Here is a 19,204-nt window from a genome sequence, read left to right on the forward strand (position 1 = left end):
TTGAGTCTTTTCGCTCGGTTCAAGCCCTACTGTTGAGACGGAGAGCCGAGCGAAAAGACTACAACCAAACGTAAACAGCCCCCCCATTCCGTTTCCGGCCAACGACGGTATACTTTCAATGTAAAGTGTACATATTTATCATTTGAAATTCGTCCCAGCCTTTTATACCACAGATACTGTAGGGTCTATAGCATATAACCGCGTTTTCTGATTACAGTTTAATGTAACAGTAAGCTGACAACAGCCAACTGCAAATTAGACATGGAGATAACCATGGCAACCGATCAAACTAATTTTCTTTTTGCGATCATTCTGCACGCGCATCCGCTGTGTTGATAAACAAATAATCCCCCTATTGAAAGAAGTTAAACCGAGTGAGCGTGCCGTTCACAGACACCTGAATGAACAAGTTCACAGTAACGTTCATCAGGCAGTAATACAGTACGTTCAGCTCACGTTCGCCCAAAAATATGAACAAGTTCATGAACAATGTTCAATGAACGCGTTCAGGCACAACACTGGGGGTGTGTGTGTGCACACCCCCAGATGTAGGATGGGCCGGTCCGACTCCATTGGTCAACCTGCTCGTGGACCGTACCAACTGGTATGCAGGCGATCAATCCATTGCTATTGGCCTCTCCCACTTGTGATGTCACTAGTGGGTCCATTTTCATACTCATACTCTGTTTGTAAAAGAGGGTCTCCTTTTAAGATAGATAGATAGGCACTTTATTAATTTCCTTGGGGAAATTCAGGTATCCATTAGCTCACTTAGTCAGTCAACAGGTTGTACAACTGACAAACAAGAAAATGGACGAAAAGTTAAAGTCAATCAAGTTAGTCAATTAAAGGGAGCAATATTGCACATACATTGAAATTGCATACACAAAAGTGCAAGAGGCAGATATAAATAAATAAATATTACGCAACTGCACATTGTCCAGTGTGTGTGAGGTTGGGTTGGGGGGAGAGAGAGGGATAGAGATAAATAATGTTGTGCTAGCTTTGCGTAGTAGCATGACCGCTAGCTAACAAGCGAGTGTCAATAAAACTGGTTAAACCGACCATCTGGTTTATCTTTCTCCCCTCTCCTGGCGCCAGCTACCGGCTACCTCAGGTGTCCAGCTGGATGGTGTACGCGGGCATGGTGACCCGCACCACCAGTAAGATGGCCCAGGACACGGGCTACGCCGTGGAGAAGATCGTCTACAGCCGCAACTACAACCACCGCAGCCACGACAGCGACATCGCCCTCATGAAGCTGCGGACGCCGCTCAACTTCTCCGGTGGGGGTTTTGTGCAGTTTTCAAACATTTAAGGGGTGATACCGTGCCACCAGGTGTGAGTGCGATCAGCCATTAGAAGCCGTTTGGAAAATCGGCATCTTCTGACATCACAAGCAGGCGTTTTCCACCTAGATGTGTGCTGGATGAACGGCTTATCACACTCAAACCTGGTGGTATAATATGTAACCTTTAAAGGGGTGACATCATGCCACCAGGTGTGAAATTAAAACTCATTTTGAAAATCTGCCTTTTCCTGTGCCCTAGGGACATCGCTAGTGGGCGTGTCCACCTAATAATAATAATAATAATTAATTTTATTTGTTAAGCACTCTTCATTCTAAGCAGATGTATGCCTGATAGATACGCAACCTTTGCTACAGCCCACTGGGTAGGCTGGCGAACTGATCTATGCAGTCCCCATCTAGGCGGACAAGCCCCCTTGTGATGTCACTATAGGGCACAATGAAAGGCCTATTTTCAAATGGCTTGTGATGGCTTGTCATCACACTCACACCTGGTGGCGTGATATCTTTAACATGGGCTTTTTTATCAGGGGCCCCCACCCTGCCAGCGTTCAAGCCATGCTCTACTTTAGCTGCACAGGACCAGATTGTATGGCTACTTACTTATAACCCTGTGGTAGTGGGATTTCTCAACAGTTTATTTATCTGAACAATAATTTATTCATTCAACTAATCTAAATTTAATTTCGATCATTTGGAGCACAAGCACACTCTCCAGGAGTTCACAGAAACCGCAACTTTGATTAAAACATGAATTCATGTGTTCATTTCTACAGACATCATTCGGCCCGTGTGCCTGCCCAAATACAACTTTGATTTTCCGGGGGGAACCCAGTGCTGGATCTCTGGATGGGGGTACACACAGCCTGACAACGGTAGTGCACTGACACACGACCAGCTAGACCTCCAACAGACCCTTTAGGCCAGTGTGGTCAGTGGGGCAGGTAGGGGTTAAGGCTTCCTGATCAAGGACGCCCACATGTAGACACTGGGAACCCCGAAGCTCACAGCTGGGGGTCAAACCCTCTTACTGCAATCAGTACACACCCAAGCATATGTACTGACTAAGACGACCGCTAAAGAGGGCATTTACGTTTAGGGCATTTAGCAGGTGCATTTATCCAAAGCGACTTACAATTAGTAATTGTGAGAAGAAAGAGAAACAACAATATACCGCTGTCGGTACAGTAAATGCTCATAGAACCAAGTGCCGATTAATAACAATCGCTAGGTTAACCCATTCCCCGTATACAACAAAGATAGCTAGGATAAGATGCTACACAATGCTAAGTACTATTTTTAAGTGCAAGGACGAACAACCTACAATAAGTGCATAAGAGTGGTGTGTGGGGGATGAGGGTGGGAGTAAGGGGGGGGGGGCATCATAGACACAGCAACACGCATGGCTCCAATCCTCTAAGACGCACACATCCACTATTCCCATCCGCCCTACTCATGTGCTCTGTGGGTCTTCCAGTGTACATCCCGGACACCCTGAAGGAGGCCGCCGTCCCCCTCATCAGCACCAAGCGCTGCAACAGCTCCTGCATGTACGACGGGGAGATCACCGCCCGCATGCTCTGTGCCGGCTACTCCGAGGGCAAGGTGGACGCCTGTCAGGTGGGCTGGATGCACTACCACGAAGGGGGCGTATCCATCTAGGTGGACACGCCTCCTTGTGATGTCACTAGGGCAGGGAAGGGAACAGGAAAGGGCACTACCACGACAATTCTTTCTTTAGAAGTACTCACCTGAAGCAATTAGGATGTCAATTAGGGCCCCCGTTTAGGACATCAAATAGGGGCCCCATTAAGGAAATCATTTAGGGGCCCCATTAAGGATACCATTTAGGGGCCCCATTAAGGAAATCATTTAGGGACCCCATTAAGGAAATAATTTAGGGGCACCATTAAGGAGATCACATAGGGGCCCCGTTTAGGAAATCAATTAGGGGCCCCATTTAGGACATCAAATATGGGGACCGTTTAGGTCGGACATCAATTAGGGGCCCTATTTAGGACATCAAAAAGGGGGCACATTTAGGACATCCATTAGGGGCCCAGCTAAGGACATCAAATTCGGACCAGATATAGGACATCAAATAGGTCCCCATTTGGACATCACAAAGGGGCCCCATTTAGGGTATCAATTAGGGGCCCCATTTAGGACATCCATAAGGGCCCAGTTAAGGACATCAAATGTCCCCGATATAGGACATCAAATAGGTCCCCATTTACAACATCAAATAGGGGTCCCATTTAGTACATCAATCGGGGCCCCATTTAGGAATTTATCATCTAGGACCCGTAGTCTAGGAGTAACATGTTCAGGACTCGGACACGTCCGAGGGGGGGGGGGGGGGGGGGGTTTGATGTGTGCGCTCTATGTAACGCGGCACCGCGTCCATGGCGGAGGCTCACGTATCCTTCCGTTCCCAGGGCGACAGCGGGGGGCCCCTGGTGTGCCAGGACGAGGGTGTGTGGCGGCTGGTGGGCGTGGTCAGCTGGGGGACGGGCTGCGCAGAGCCCAACCACCCCGGGGTCTACACCAAGGTTGCCGAGTTCCTGGGCTGGATCTACGACATGATGGAGGTGAGGCCCAGGGATCGACCGATAAGGAAATCTTAGGGCTGCTACTGTTTTTGCTCCCACAATTTCATCATAAAAAAATACACAATCATGATAACATATGTTACAAGCCTCAAATTAAAAAAGGAACATTTATTGAATTGTCTGTAAATTTGGTGGGACAAAATATTTAAATAAAATTAAAAAAAACACAAATATCGGCCGATATATCGGTCGATCACTAGTAAGGACGTCATGTGATCAGAGAGAAGGGGTTTGGCTCTTTGGTGCTTACAGTGGAGTTGTGTTTCAAATGCACTGCTGGTTGTCCGTGATCGTCTTTTAAGTGGAATAATTGTGGGTTGTTTATTTTGTTTTGCTCTGCTTCTTGTTTTTATGCTTTGCAGAAGTATTGAGGATGAGGAAATGGAAGACGGACAAAATGCTGGGATCAACATAAGGGAAAACAAAGCTACCGATATTTTATATTTGAACACCATAGTCAAACAGTTTTTGCTATTCATGTAATATAATGTACATTAAACCACATTTGTGCAGTATATATTATATATATATTAAAGCCAGATATTTCTTTCTGTTATATTTTTCATGTCATGAAAATAAATACTGTGGAAAACATTGAAGTATATCATTGAATTTTCAGGAACGCAACTGGTTTTCAGGAACGCAACTAGCATCATAAATATGTTTTGGTCTAGAAGAGACATCTGCTTTTAGCATCAATTTACCTCCCATGGAAACACGTTCACACCCACGTTCCCCCCCTTCTTCGCTTTCCTACCAACACCCACATGTTGAATTGCTAATTCATTAACACATAATGAATTAGTCAAGGGTGGAGAAAACCGTTCTTCATTGCAAGGTTGACATGCAAGGCAGTGTCGGTCTTTAGCCACCAGATGGCGATTGTGGCATACTGCCTCTTCTCAGTTTTCTAATGAGTTCACGCCATCTGCGCTTCTTATAAGCATGGTCACGCAGTTAAATAAGCGATTGAGCATCTACATTGCTTTGTACGGTAAAGCGCAATTGATCCGACAAGGACTTCATGCTGCATTCAAGTGCACCTCGTTAATTCTGAAATAGTTACTCGAATGTCCACGAAAGTTGTTAGAAATGGGAATGGTGTTTCTTTCTTATTTTCCTTTGTTGAAATACATACTTAGGTCATTTCAACATGCCCCTCTGTACCTCTGTGCTGTTTTCAAGTGTTTTCAAGTAGCATGTTTTAATAATTAGATGTTCATTTCCTCCCCAATAAGTAGACATAAAAAAAGTCCCTGTCATCGTCGCAAAAGCACTTTACCGTCCAACACAATGTAGGTGCGCAATCGCTCGTTTAAGTGTGACCGTAGTCCGTTACTATAGCAACAGAGAACTACAACAAGTGCCGGGCAACCCAACGACGCTGCACCGAGCCGCAGTGTATCACCTCATCCGACGACACTTTTTTTTATAGCTAGCGTTTTTTTATAGCTCATCATTTAAACATCCTTTATTATTGAGCCTAACTTTGACAGATATGTCGTCAAAAGACGTCGTACAGCAGGCCCAGCAGCTGTGGTCGATGCTGGACGACATGTCTCAGGACGACCCCCAGGCCTACCAAACATTCATCCAGAAGCACATGAAGGAGGGTCTGGAGTTCAGCAGCCCGCCCCAGGTCCACTCCTGTGTACGGACGGACATACTGGTAGGTCTGCACTGGTAAATATATCTAGACATACAGGTAGGTGTGCACTGTAAATACATAAAGACATACTGGTAGTAGGTGTGCACTGTAAATAAATACATGAAGCCACACTGGTATGTGTGCACTGTAAATAAGTACATGAAGACATACTGGTAGGCAGTGTTGCCAGATTGGGCCTGCACTGTGATTACATGCAGGCATACTGGTATGTATGGACTGTAGAAACATGAAGACATACAGGTAGGTGTGCACTGTGATTACATGAAGACATTCTGGTAGGTGTGCATTGTAAATAAATACATGAAGACATAGTGGTAGGCAGCGTTGCCAGATTGGGCCAGATTTCCCACCCAATCTGGCAGCACTTCTGGTAGGTATGAAGTGTAGATAGATGAAGACATACTGGTAGGAATGCACTGTAAATATATGAAGACATACTGGTGCACAGTGTTGCAAGATTGGGACAGATTTCCCACCAATCTGGCCAAACTAGTTGTAGGTTTGGATTGTAGATAAATGAAGACATGCTGGTAGGTATGGACTGTAAATACTGGACATGATACTGGTAGGTATGGACTGTAGATACATGAACACATACTGGTATGTATGCACTGTAGATACTGGACATGAAGACATACTTGTAGGTATGCACACTGTAGATACTGGACATGATACTGGTAGGTATATGGACTGTAGATACATGAAGACATACTGGTAGGTATGGACTGTAGATACATGAACACATACTGGTAGGTCTGCACTGTAGATACATGAAGACATACTGGTAGGTGTGCACTGGTTAATACTGGATATGAAGACACATGGGAATGTAACGTTACAACATAACCACACCGCCCAGGCTGACCTTTCTGTCAATCACATGCTCTTTCTTATTAGCCGGGCCCCCCTCACACCTTGGGGTCTTTTATGTGTAGCTCTCTTCCTGACCTTTACTCTGCAGTATCCTGACACCACCTGGTGTCTCCAATCCGATAGGGACCGAAAAAGGGAGTTTTATACGTCAACATCTGCGGCTGGAAACGAGTCCCCGCGGCCCAGGATCCCAGTAAACCAGTACCAGTATGTGGAGGGAGACTGGAAACACACACGGACCCCGATGGAGGTAGTGCCTCACACACAACCCAACACACACTCCTACACATATGAATACATGTTTATACTCGGATACATAGCGAAGAGGATTAGGGCCACATGGGATTCTTTTTTGAGTTCTTTGAGTTTTAAAGTCAGAATTCTTAGATTAAAGTTAGAACTCCAAAGAATTATCACACATGTAAATGTATGCGTGTTTTAACCTGAATTTAAATTCTGAACTCCAAAAAAATAATCACATCCTCCTCCGTAGAAACAAAACGTTCCGTGAATTCAACTGTGATGTTGCCGGGTTGGTTACGACGGTATATGTTAAATTGTGATGTTGCCGGGTTGGTTACGACAGTATATGTTAAACTGTGATGTTGGCGGGTTGGTTACGACGGTATGTTAAACTGAGATGTTGGCGGGTTGGTTACGATGGTATATGTTAAACTGTGATGTTGGCGAGTTGGTTATGACGGTATATGTTAAACTGAGATGTTGGCGGGTTGGTTACGATGGTATATGTTAAAGTGTGATGTTGGCGGGTTGGTTACGACGGTTTTATGTTAATTCCAAACACTGTGTGCACAGAGAGCTACACCGTGCTGGACGTAGCCTTCAGCCCCTCGGAGCTCCGGCGGTCTGAGCAGTGCCGGGGCGGTGGAGGGGGAGGAGGGGAGCTGGACCCCCAGGTCTATCTGCTGGCCCTGAGCTTCGCCCAGAGGCAGCACGGCCTGAGTTTATCCGAGCGGTACCGGATCCACAGCGCCGGCCCCAGGGGGAGCCGGGAAGACGTGCAGCAGCGCCTCGAATGCCGGAAGCAGCCCGGCAGCAGGCCCGCCCCCGGAGGCGCCCACGGTCCTGACGCAGGTGGAATAATTACGCATCAGGGTTTTACTAATTCGTTATTTTTATCGTGTTTTATTTCTTACCCTTGCTTTGTTCTCAGTGTGGTGCTGAGGGGGTGGGCGTTTCCTAGGCTCTGCATTGTGAGATTAGATATAGGCTTACACTGTTTTCCTAATGGATGAAAATAGGCTTCGGAAAAAATGACCACGATTATGAGGGAAAAAATGGGTTTTGGGGATTGGTACTAGGGTAAGGGTTTCCTCTTTTTGTCAGTTACTAGGGTTAGGTTGAGGGTCAGGTGTAAGGGCTTGGTGAGGTTTTCTTATAGGTCAGGCCCCTGCTTTATGTTTGATTATGTCAGGTTCCACGTTGCATCAATGGTAAACCACGATTAGTAAACGATTCATACCAACCCTCCAACACCTGTCTCCATGATCCAGTGTCTTCCCCGGCCTCCCTCCTGCAACACATCTCCTCCCTCCGCCTGGAGGACACAGAAAACCAGTCATCGGAGATCGTGATCGGGCCAACAGCTGCAGCAGCAGAACCAGAGCAGAATAAGAACAAGAAGGCTCTAATCCAGGTGATCTCCAGCTCGTATGCGCCCCTGCAGCCCCAGACCCCCCACTACCAGCTGCTGGTGATCCCAGGAGGCGGGATCGGGTCCCGCGGCACAGTGGAGCTGACAGTCGAGCTCCCAAGGGTGCTCTCCGTGTCCGAGTGTCAGCTCAGCGTCTCCCAGGTCGGTGGCTCCTCGACCACATCCGATCCGTTCACCGGGCCCTCGCCCACTTGGGTGTTCACATGGGGCTGGGCGATTAATCGAATTTTCAGAAAATTAACATAATCGACTTTTTGATTATGGGCAGAACAGCTGGATACATATCTGTAAATCATTTTAGATTGGAACATTTGCTTTTTGACCATTTTGTGTTTTTTTTAAGGCAAATTTTTTCCCATAATCGAGCAGCCCTACATTCACACCAGCATACAGCTTTTTAAAAACCCAGTGCATGTTTGGGTTAGAAAGTATTTCATTCACTCATTTAATTCATCGTTTAGTGGATAAACAATTTTCATTTTAATAATGAATTACAAATTTGTAGACAAATATTGTCTGCCTTGAACGGCGTCAGAAAAGGGAATGTTTTGTTGATTTCCTGTTTCGGATCGTTATCACGTTAATGGATGATGAATGGGGTTTTTATTGGCTGCTCGTCTGGCAGAGCGGCTCCGTCTGCTCCAATAAGTTATTCCATCGCTCCCGACGCCTTATATATTGAATGATTAACGAAGAGAACGCTAATTGAATCTACACCACATTTGTGGTTGCAGTAGCCCTGGTTTAGCATATTAGTGGTGTTCGATCCCTGGCCGTGTTACCCCTTGTTTTGCTCCTTGTATTACACCTTGTGTTGTACCTTGTGTGGCTCCTGCAGACCGACGTCCTCCTGGAGGTGGAAGACCTCTACCTTCTCCTGGTGGAGCTGCCGGAGGCGGTGGACGAGGACAGCGCCTCAGCCACCTTCAACAGGAAGAAGAGGAGGCTGACCGTGAGGCTGGATGTTCTCTGAGACGGCAGACAGTCAGAAGAGACCGGAGACCTCCTCAAAGAACGGCGTCTGACCGTAAAGCTGGAATTCTCTGAGGCAGCGGACGATCAGAGGCGACCAGAGACCTCCTTATGGAGCGCAGGCTGACCTTGAGGCTGGTTGTTCTCTGAGACAGCGGAAACCAGAGATTTCCTTAAAGAAAAGTCTGGGAATCAGCCCACATAGAAACGCCTGGTGGTGGAAAAAGATATGTCGAGGAGAGCCGAGGAATCTTTTGGCGAGGAGAAGTCTCCAGAGACGCTTTGATTAAAAGACACGCCGTCATTACAGAAAACGATCCATGCGACAGTTCATCTTTATTAAAAGACTCAAAATGATTTTAAGTACAACAATATCGAGGTTTGGCAATTGACTCACATTGAAAATAGGCATTAAAAAAACACAACAGAACAAACTCTCTTTATTCTTAGGTTCAGATACTAGGCACCAGCTACCGCTGTGGAACACAGAACACAGCGCTGTAAACTTTCATTTGTTAGCTTCGTCTGAGTCTGACGCCGCACCGATTCCTTGATGGGTCATGCGACACAATGGACATGCACCCAAATACGCGCTGCGGTCAAAGTGCCTAATATGTGTTCAATATAATAAAGTGATAGCAAAATCTTAAGTTAAACTCTCCACATGAAACCATCCCTTTCTGTCGTTTTAAAGTATGTCTCGTGGTAGGAATGTTTTTTTGATTTTGTTTACATCCATTGGTCCCGGGTTTGGTTTGCGGTCGGACAGACGCCCGCTGGCTCTGGTTCGGCGGGGTGCGTCCGGTGGGACTCCCAGTGTGGTTGGCGGTGGCTCTGGTAGTGGCTGAGGTCTGTAATGGCGATGGCAGTGGTGTGTCTGGCTGGCCCCTAGCGCCGGTCTCCGTGGTCCTCCTCCACCCAGGCCACGATCTTCCCCTCCCAGCCAGGCACCACCGCCCCGTCGTGGAACACCTGTAGACACCCCCCGCGGACATATTAACACCTCCAATGTGTACGCACACACACAAACTAACACAGTTGCTCAGAAGGACCGAATGGGACTGCAGAAAAACTATAAACAAACTGTGCAGCGTATTACAAAAGGCGTTCAATAGCCCTAGGATGTGGTTCTGCTACAACCAAAGCAGGTCTGCAAGGAGAAGCAAAATGCGACTGAAAGCGAAAGTAATACTTGACTTTAGGACCTCAATTACAGTGTTATATTTAGCCATGACAAGTAGGGAGAAAAGCACAATGCAAGAGTTCCTGTCGAGCTGGCCTTTATATCAGGGCATGAGCATGAATCAATTGTGCAATTTTAGACTGTGTGGGACATTGCAAAACCCCACTCATGGTTCTGGCCTCAAAAGCACAATTGAAAAGTTCATAGCATAGTTTTATATGGATTTGGCAGCTCTTTGTTAGAATTGCCCGCCTGTTGAGATGAAGTTGTGAATATGAGGTCGCTGGGTGTAAGGGTAATCACGTCTCTCCCCCGCCTACCTCCTCTTTCACCGTGCCAAACTCCGGGTCTAGGGCCTTAAAGTGGTACCGATAGCTGCCATGGCGATCCACAGCCGCCTTAAAGTCCCGCAATGTGACTTCTCCCAGCCTGAAGGAGAGAGAGGCACGCGCAGTCAGTCTCATGGGAGGCTGAACACTCACACACAGATACCCAGTCACCATGCAGATACATGCAAACGCTTGAGGGCAAATCGCTGCCATCTTAGGCAGGAGGCCTTTTCCTCATCGTTTGCCTTGTTCATCATTTTCTCGCCTTCCATAAAGAAAAGCTATGATAGCGCATTTACATTTAGGGCATTTAGCAGACGTCTTTGTCTAAAGCGACCTACAACCATTCATACACACATTCAGACTCCGACGGAGGAGTCAACCATGCAAGGCAGCCATGCCAGCTCGTTGGGAGCAGTTGGGGTGAGGTGTCTTGCTCAGGGACGCCAGCTAGGAGCCGGGGATCGAACTAGCGACTTTCCGGTTACATTTCAACCCGCCATACCTCCCGAGCTTCTTCCGCCCTAACGCATGCATGCATTCAAGTCGCAATCAGCAGCGAACCCAGAACTGACAAACTTAGCATCAACTCATAAACGAATTGGTAATAACCAAGTACTAAGCGATGATCTCAGAGTGAACTGTTGTTTACCTCTTGGGGATGTTGATTAAGAAGGGGGTGAGTGAGCGGTCGGTGAAGTACAGCACTTTGGTGCAGACGGCAGAGTTCAGCCCCGGGCTGCTGTGGGAGTGGGCTATTTCTGAACACGAGTCAACACACGGCCAGTCATGAGATACAATGAAGGCACGCGACACAGTGACATAACACAATGGAAACTAGTGTCAGTATCACTACAGGTTGACGTGGAGACTCCATTGTCCCCCCCCCCCCCCCCCATCTATCGATCAATCCAGTAAATATATTTTTATCTCACTTGATGGCGGCCAGGAATCGCGGTCTGTTGAATTGGCTCGCCGTCCCGGAGATCGATATTCCTCCTATAGATTGCAGAGAATCATAAACCCTTCAGACCACCAGGGTAGCAGGCAACACGAGATATAGAACAGAAATATAGCAGTACTGTTTTTCGCAGGTTAAGCTATATACGAATCGAGCTCAAGTAATTTACAAAACAAGTTCAATAATTCATACTGTGTGTGGGCATTTGTGGATAAATGATTTCTTGCTAGGGACATCCATTGATTTCCATTGTGTTAATACAGAACATCAATCGCAAAACAATTGCTATAATAGGAGTCCATTGTTGGAGGAGTTTGTGTCTTTGAAGGTTGTACAAGATTTGGTTTATTTGTTTTTTCATGTGTATATGTGAGTGTCAGTGTGTGTGTTCCTGTGTTTGTGTTTGTTTGTGTGTGTATGTGTATGTGTGTTCATCTGTGTGTTTGTGTGTGTGTGATTGTGTGTGTTTGTGTGTGAGCGAGAGCAAGAGCCAAACAGTTAGTAAAATACTGCAATTATAGGAAGCATGTTTATTTGGAAAGGAGACGTTTCTTGTACCCCTGAAATGGTATAATACATATCAATGTGCTGATCTGTTAATGTATTGAATTAATTAAACGTTGAATGTGGAATCAATGAAAGTATATAAAATATGTGCATTCATCTATGTGTGTGGGTGCGTCATTATTCATTAATGTGTGGGTGTGTATGTGGTCATGTGTGTGTGTTTGTGTGTGCGGTCACGTGTCTGTGTGTCTTTACCCCTTTCTCCTGCCTCCGCTGGCTGTCGGCAGAGTGCAGGCGGTCCATGAGGCTGGCCACGCCCTGCTCCAGCGTGTCCAACGTGTGGTGGAGGGGGTCGTGACCCGAGAAGTTGTCCCTCAGGCTGCGCAGGGCTTCCCTGACCAGCTGTAGCTCCTCCCCCTGAACCCAATTCACCCAATTCAATGACATCATGACAACGTGAACTCACATCAAGCTGTCAGGAGTGCGTTAGGTGCAGGCTTAAGCCTCTATGGTTTAAGCCACTACATTGCCCAGAAAACTGAGTGGTGATTCTGTACTGCCAGGAGTCACTTCATCCTAAACAAGTTAATTACCTTTCTTAGTTTTAAATTTGTATAGTGTAAATGCACTTGAGTTGACATAAAACCAATGAACTAAGTGGAAGCAAATGTTTCACTTTAATTCCAAGCTGTAAAATATCTCGCCATATATAAAATCATTTAGGGTAATGTTCGCCCGGAGTCGGACCTTATCAATTCTCTTTAACATAAATCGGGGCATTAGGATATAAACTCACCGGAGCGGTGTGCTGGAACAGCTGTGCAGAGCTCAGCGTCACCGAGTTGTTGTAGCCACTGTTCTCGTTCCTAAAAGACTGTCGGAGGAAGGCGGTCGAACACAGGTTAACGAGCGTGTGGGGGAGGCTGGCGGCTAGGACGGTGGAGCGGTGTTTGTGGCGAGCTTACCCGTACGCGGCTGATGTCATGTGACTTGATGTGCTGAGAGTCCTCTGTCTTTTGCTGCTGCAGTAGCATCAGACGTTCCTTCTTCCCGAGCTGCTGCTGTTGTTACGAAGATGGGAGATGAACTAAATGTCAATTAATTGTATCCAGAAGGCCACTCTGTCCAATGCAAACGTAATTGTGTTCATTTTCTATAGTGCCATGCCATTCCATTCAAAGATTCTCAGAAATACCTACCTTTTATTTCATAAATAAAAAGCGAAGTTACCTCATATTCAATTATTAGTTTGTCCCGTTCGCTCAGCTTTCGTTTGAGCTCGCTCTAAACAAAACAGAATAAAACAACTGTGACATTATGTCATGGTGTATCTTGTGTGAACCACAGGTGAACAGCGATGCGTGCGTGTGTGTGTGTGTGTGTGTGTGTGTGCGTGTGCGTGTGTGTGTGTGTGTTTGTGTGCGTGTCCCCTCACATTCTCCCCTTCCAGCTCGTCCCTGGTCATGTTGCTCCTCAGCAACTCCTGCTTGAGGTTGAGCACCACATCCTCCTGCACCGCCATGCGCTGCTGGAGTGCATCCTAATGAGGGAGAGGAGGGGGGGGGGGGTGAGAGAGGGGGAGAGAGAGGGGGGAGAAAGAGAGAGAGGGGGTGGGGGAGAGAGGTGGGAGAGAGAGAGAAGGAGAGAGGGATAAGAGGCAGAGACAGAGGGGGGAGAGAGTTGGAGAGAAGGTGAGAGGGATAAGAGGCAGAGAGAGAGATAAGAGGGTGAGAGAGAGAGGGATAAGAAGGAGAGAGCGATGCAGAGAGAGGGATGGAAGAGGGGGAGAGAGAGAGATAAGAGGGAGAGAGAGAGATAAGAGGGTGAGAGAGAGGGATAAGAAGGAGAGAGCGATGCAGAGAGAGGGATGGAAGAGGGGGAGAGAGAGAGATAAGAGGGTGAGAGAGAGGGATAAGAAGGAGAGAGCGATGCAGAGAGAGGGATGGAAGAGGGGGAGAGAGAGAGATAAGAGGGAGAGAGATGCAGCAAAAGAGAGAAAGGGGGGGGAGATGCAGAGAGAGAGAGATAAGAGGGAGAGAGAGACAGAGGCCAAGAGAGATGCAGAGAAAGGGAGAGAGAAAGATGCAGAGAGAGAGAGCGATAATAGGGAGAGAGATGCAGAGAGAGACAGAAAGCAAGAGAATGAGAGAGGCACAGGGACAGAGAGAGCTGGAGGTAAAATAGTACTCTAGAGGGGAGCTGCATACAGAAACAAAAAAACAACCAAAGCTAGTTTTAATTACAGCGTGACATGAGGAGTGTTTACCTTGATGGCCTGTATGTGGCGAGACTCCTGCTTGTGTCTCAGGAGCTCCCTCTACAAACCACAGAAGAAGCATATGAAGACCAAGACGAAGAAGCAGAAGAAGATGATGAAGAAATATAACAAGACCCAGCACAGGGATTTCATCGTCAGCCCCTGCTCCTCCATACAAGGCACCTCATTATATTCACTGACGGTACCTTGAGATCAAGAGTCTCCTCTGTGCTTTGGTCCAGACGACTGCGGATTAGAACCTTCAAAGTAGGAAATGGGGGTGGGGAGAGGGGAGAGGCAGCATAAATAGCAAGGAAGAAGAAGAAGAAGAAGAAGAAGAAGAAGAAGAAGAAGAAGAAGAAGAAGAAGAAGAAGAAGAAGAAGAAGAAGAAGAAGAAGAAGAAGAAGAAGAAGAAGAAGAAAAATAAGAAATGGTGTTTAACGACTGTTTTTGGAAGAAATTTGTTTTCAAGCCGAGCTTCTGCTCAGCCGATCCGAGGCCCAATAACCCATCATACGAGCACCAGCCATAATTACAGCGACGATAAAGTGCTGACGTGCGAGTGCGGTTTTAAAAGCAGGAAGCGGGGAAACTGTACCAGCTGCTGTTCGGCGTTGACCCGACTGTCCCCGAAGCTCAGAGATGAACTCTGGTCCTCTTCAGGGAGAGAACCGTGCAACAGCAGTGCCTGGACACACACACACACACACACATTGCAATGTTTTAATCATGCAATACCTGAAAAATACCATACCTTCCACACATACATTATGTATAGAGCACATAATGTATATCGATTTTTTAAAATAATTTGAGGTGTAAATGTGCAGCCTAAATCTCAGCAGAATGGGGCTGTTTTCATCTCCGATCGAGCAGACCGTTATGCAAGCTTCAGGCTGGGCTGGGCTGGGTTTGACCTAGCTACATGGTGCCCTTGTGAGAGACCTCTGGGGAGTCACCTGCAGGCGGAACACCATCCGCCTCGCCTCCTGCATCTCCTTCTCCAGCTGCTCCTGGTGGGTCTCCAACTGCTCCTCCCAGGGTCGCCCCTCCTCCTCCGGCGCGTCCTGCCCCAGGCTCGGACACAGCCCACAGAGAACCACCTCTCCTGCTCCCGCCAACGGCCAGGGTTTAAACACAGAGCAGAGGAGAGCCACGCTCAGACAGGAGACCCCTTACACAACAGTTGCTATTTGGGTGCAGCGTGTTAGCGATGGCTTTATGCTTCGCTTCGAGAGGTGCGATGTGCTACAGACCGGCGTTGCATTTCTTGTCCGTCAGCTCTGGTTTCTCCACCCCGGGCCCCCCCGGCTGGCTGGATGGAGGTTTGACACATTCTTCTGGGGGGCTGTCAGTGGAGGCGAACTGGGCCTCTGCATACTCTTCTTTAGGGGAGTGTGCCGGGCTGGCGGAGCTAAGACTGGGACGGACGGGAGGAGAGAAGACAAGGAACAAGACTAACTGGACTGAAAAAAAGGGCAGAACAGCTCTAAGGCTGTGGCTCGACATGTTTGAGAATTCAACAATAACCGATATACGGGAGTGACGTAAAACTAGTAGCTTGACTTGTTGGAGACTGTAAACACTAACTGATATACAGGAGTGACTTTACAGGAACAAGAGTTGTATCTTGAAATGTTTGAGTGTAACTTTACACAAAAAAGAGTCAAACTAGTAGCTTGACGTGTTTGAGACTGTAACCAATAACTAATATACGGGGGTGACATTACAGGAATAAGAGTTCTAGCTTAAAATGTTTGAGTGTAACTTTACAAAAACAAGAGTCTAACCAGTTTATGATTTTAGCTTTACAAATCTGAAACTGTAGCTTTAAAGTAACAACTGTTGAAAACTTACTTTACAGTAACAAGCGATGGACAAGTTCAAGGGTGTAACTATTTAGGAACAAGACTAAAGCCAGTTCAACACTGTAACTTGAAATGTTGGAGAATGTAACTTTAAACAAACAACAGTTGGACCAGTTCAACATTGTGACTTAACATGTTGGAGATGAACTCTGCAAGAGTTGAACGGGAGTTGAACAAGTTCAAACCCAGCAGGAAACAGTAGCTTTCGGTTTGCTTAATAAACATAATAAACAATAGTATGAACTCCACGTAGACCTGATAATTAGCAATTCATGTTTCTGTTGTATTTCCCTTTGATCCAAATGAGGTCATACAACAGCCCAGTCATTAATGAATTCATGCAGCAATGTAAGCAACGACATTATGAAGTGATAATTACACTTTTGAGGTATAATATCAAGTCTGGGCCATTTAGTTCTTCCCATACATCATCAACACACATCTCACCAGCCCAGTTGACGCTGAGTGTGAGTTTGTTCATGTTTGTTCATTCTCTGTTAAACAACCCATTCTCCCAGCAGCCTGTGGCCTGTTGGTCAGCTCTCGTGGTCACTTTGCTGCTCTTAAGAATAGAACCCTTTGTGACCTCCGACCTCCAGTGAATCACATCGGCACTCTATGCTCCTCTTCTGCTCTAAGCTTGTGTGTGTCTGTGGGAAAAAACATTGCTGCACACTGCCAAGCCGTAAGGCCTATGTTTCATGCCAAGCAAGGGCTGGAAGCCATATATCAGAGGCAGTGGGCATGTTCACATACACACACACACACACACACACACACACACACACACACACACACACACACACACACACACACATACACACACACACACACACACACACACACACACACACACACACACACACACACACACACACAACCCCCCCCCCCCCACACACACACACACGCAGACACACACAAAAACTAACCCATTCTAATATTGTGACATTTCTTCTACATTTTGGCTCACATTTTCCCCCCAGTTCTGGAACTATCTCCTGGCTGGAAGGGAAACCACAGCAAAAAAAAATGGCCTTAAGACACTAAGCTGCACGGGTCACATGCTAGCTGTCTCTTCAGAGAATCATAAATTCCCACAAGTCTTTCTAAAAAAAGCGAAGGATGGCTGGTTTGACTGTGATGACTCAAAGTCTTGCTCTGAGAGGAATGCGGGGAGCTAGTTACTAATCTCCCTTTTGCCGGTATTCCATTACCGAGATGGGAATCTGTCACCGGTGTATTGTTTGTTGGTCAACTTTATTGAATAAGTTGGACATGCCGCCTTCTGTGTGGAGCCAACAGTGGCAGCACAGAGACGTGGCCCATAGAAGATAAGCCAGAGATTTAGCACTGGGATTTACAAGAGATGAGCTTCATTTCAGCAGATTAATGTCTCTTTTAGCAGGGGATTTCATGCAGTGGTTCGCTGGCTGTATAGCAGTGGTTCTCAGCTGGAGGGCCCAGACACACTTCTGGGTCAAAGTGGCCTTTTGAAGGGAAACACGTAGTATATGGCAAACATGAATCTTAAGAAAGAAGCACATACAATGGTAAATGGACTGCATTATACAGCACATTTCTTACCAGGGGCCACTCAAAGCGCTGTACATTATTGCCCAACATTGACCCATTCATGCACCCATTCACACACCGACGGCGGTGTCAGCCACGCAAGGCGACAGCTAGCTCGTCAGGGGCCGTTAGGGTGGGGTGTCTTGCTCAGGGACACCTTGACACTCGACACACTAGGAGGAGCCGTGGATCGAACTAGCAACATTTCGGTTACCAGCCAAACAGCTCTACCTCCTGAGTCACCGCCCTAATTAATTAACTAATGTTTGATGTTAATTGATGTTCTATACCTTTCTATTTCATTGAGTTTAGCCTCAATAGTGGCTCAATGTTTTTAATAGTACATTAAGGTGTGGTTATGGCAATATTGTTAAGGTTTTGTCAGGGTCTTGACTGATCTGACCCGTGTGTTTCCTGAAGCTTGTGGAGATCCACTGCTGTAAATACACACCGTGTATTATTGTTTCTTAATGACAAATGAATGATATCTAATGATATCCAACGATATCTACTAGACCTCCAATGGGTAGCATATCCAATGGGTGGAAATTGCTCCATTCCTACCCCACTGCCGTTGCTATGGCAATAACAGTCTGCTCACAATGACCCCCCCCACACACACACACATACACACACACACTACAACTGGTACCCAGACACACCCATCAGTCGCGTCACGTTTGCAAAAGAACCTGCAGCATCATGGTTTTACACCGAATTAAACGATTATGTAACCGTGTGATTGCTAAACTATCGCCGAAAGCTAGACCTCTGACAATCACTCGACAGGTTAATCAATACACATCAGTGTCACATCGGTTTAACGGCCCACAGTACAGATCCTTTGTTATTATATCATAATTATATTAATTAATTAAAAACGAGGGAGGTGCATTTCGGTTACTCTTGGTTCTCTCGACAATACTATTCCTATAACGATGTTAAAACCAGTTCTTACCATTTCATCTGTTTGGCTCCCATGTCTGCACGTCTAAGCGCGCATCGAGCCCGTCCCCTGATGGGTGATGTCCCGCTCGGCTCACAGGACCAGAGCCCAAACCCCAACCCCAAGCCTCGGTTGTGGAGACTGGAACCACCAGACACGTTTCACACCGCAATAAAACACTGTTCAAATGATCTCCTACCGCGTTTGTCTGGGGAGAAAGAAAACAACCCTCCAAATCTCGGTTCTAGAGCACCCGTACCCTGCCCCGGTTCATTTGGAGACGCGATCCCGGTTTGCGGTCGCGAACGGGGGGAGTCTCTGCGCGCTCAGCAGCGCCACTAGTTCTCTAGTCTGCCTGGTTTCTCATCGCAGCACCCGCCTTGTGGCCGGTGAGCTCACAAGCCCCCATTCACCAACACAATGTGATTGTTCCTGGACAACAACAAACGAGACAGCGCTTTGCACATCTC

At 46.8% G+C, this 19,204-nt stretch overlaps 3 protein-coding genes across 3 annotated transcripts in view; 2 read left to right on the forward strand and 1 right to left on the reverse strand.

Annotated features, from left to right (window-relative positions):
• tmprss5 (transmembrane serine protease 5) overlaps positions 1–4,503 on the forward strand; it is a 10,196-nt gene extending 5,693 nt beyond the window's left edge. The window contains exons 7-11 of the mRNA XM_056610789.1: positions 1,102–1,286; positions 2,086–2,184; positions 2,787–2,929; positions 3,748–3,900; positions 4,284–4,503. Of these exons, the coding sequence (XP_056466764.1) occupies positions 1,102–1,286; positions 2,086–2,184; positions 2,787–2,929; positions 3,748–3,900; positions 4,284–4,292 (589 nt within the window). The 3' untranslated portion in view covers positions 4,293–4,503. The remainder of the gene's footprint in view (positions 1–1,101; positions 1,287–2,085; positions 2,185–2,786; positions 2,930–3,747; positions 3,901–4,283) is intronic.
• Positions 4,504–5,295: 792 nt separating this feature from the next.
• On the forward strand, positions 5,296–10,320 carry pih1d2 (PIH1 domain containing 2). The gene is made up of 5 exons (XM_056612287.1): positions 5,296–5,590; positions 6,587–6,713; positions 7,280–7,558; positions 7,978–8,279; positions 8,977–10,320. Exons 1-5 carry the CDS (start codon positions 5,420–5,422, stop codon positions 9,109–9,111), a joined length of 1,014 nt encoding a protein of 337 aa, XP_056468262.1. The 5' UTR covers positions 5,296–5,419; the 3' UTR covers positions 9,112–10,320.
• dixdc1a (DIX domain containing 1a) lies at positions 9,435–19,176 on the reverse strand. The gene is made up of 15 exons (XM_056612286.1): positions 18,747–19,176; positions 15,605–15,768; positions 15,308–15,456; positions 14,947–15,036; positions 14,554–14,607; positions 14,357–14,407; positions 13,526–13,630; positions 13,321–13,374; positions 13,056–13,151; positions 12,887–12,964; positions 12,346–12,507; positions 11,558–11,621; positions 11,275–11,383; positions 10,614–10,722; positions 9,435–10,082 (listed from the first exon to the last, which is right to left on the reverse strand). Exons 1-15 carry the CDS (start codon positions 18,767–18,769, stop codon positions 9,999–10,001), a joined length of 1,392 nt encoding a protein of 463 aa, XP_056468261.1. The 5' UTR covers positions 18,770–19,176; the 3' UTR covers positions 9,435–9,998.
• Positions 19,177–19,204: the final 28 nt, after the last annotated feature.

Source organism: Gadus chalcogrammus, chromosome 16, assembly GCF_026213295.1.
Source record: "Gadus chalcogrammus isolate NIFS_2021 chromosome 16, NIFS_Gcha_1.0, whole genome shotgun sequence".
In the NCBI taxonomy this organism is placed as follows: Eukaryota; Metazoa; Chordata; class Actinopteri; order Gadiformes; family Gadidae; genus Gadus; species Gadus chalcogrammus.

Excerpts from the sequence above, each read along its gene's own strand:
- pih1d2 (XM_056612287.1), top strand. The coding sequence starts at position 5,420 with ATGTCGTCAAAAGACGTCGTACAGCAGGCCCAGCAGCTGTGGTCGATG. Across the intron at positions 7,559-7,977 it reads CGCCCACGGTCCTGACGCAG|TGTCTTCCCCGGCCTCCCTC; the intron begins GTGGAATAATTA and ends TCCATGATCCAG. Across the intron at positions 8,280-8,976 it reads GTCAGCTCAGCGTCTCCCAG|ACCGACGTCCTCCTGGAGGT; the intron begins GTCGGTGGCTCC and ends TGGCTCCTGCAG.
- dixdc1a (XM_056612286.1), bottom strand. The coding sequence starts at position 18,769 with ATGGGAGCCAAACAGATGAAATG. Across the intron at positions 13,631-14,356 it reads GCCACATACAGGCCATCAAG|GATGCACTCCAGCAGCGCAT; the intron begins GTAAACACTCCT and ends CTCCCTCATTAG. Across the intron at positions 11,622-12,345 it reads AGCGGAGGCAGGAGAAAGGG|GAGGAATATCGATCTCCGGG; the intron begins GTAAAGACACAC and ends TGCAATCTATAG.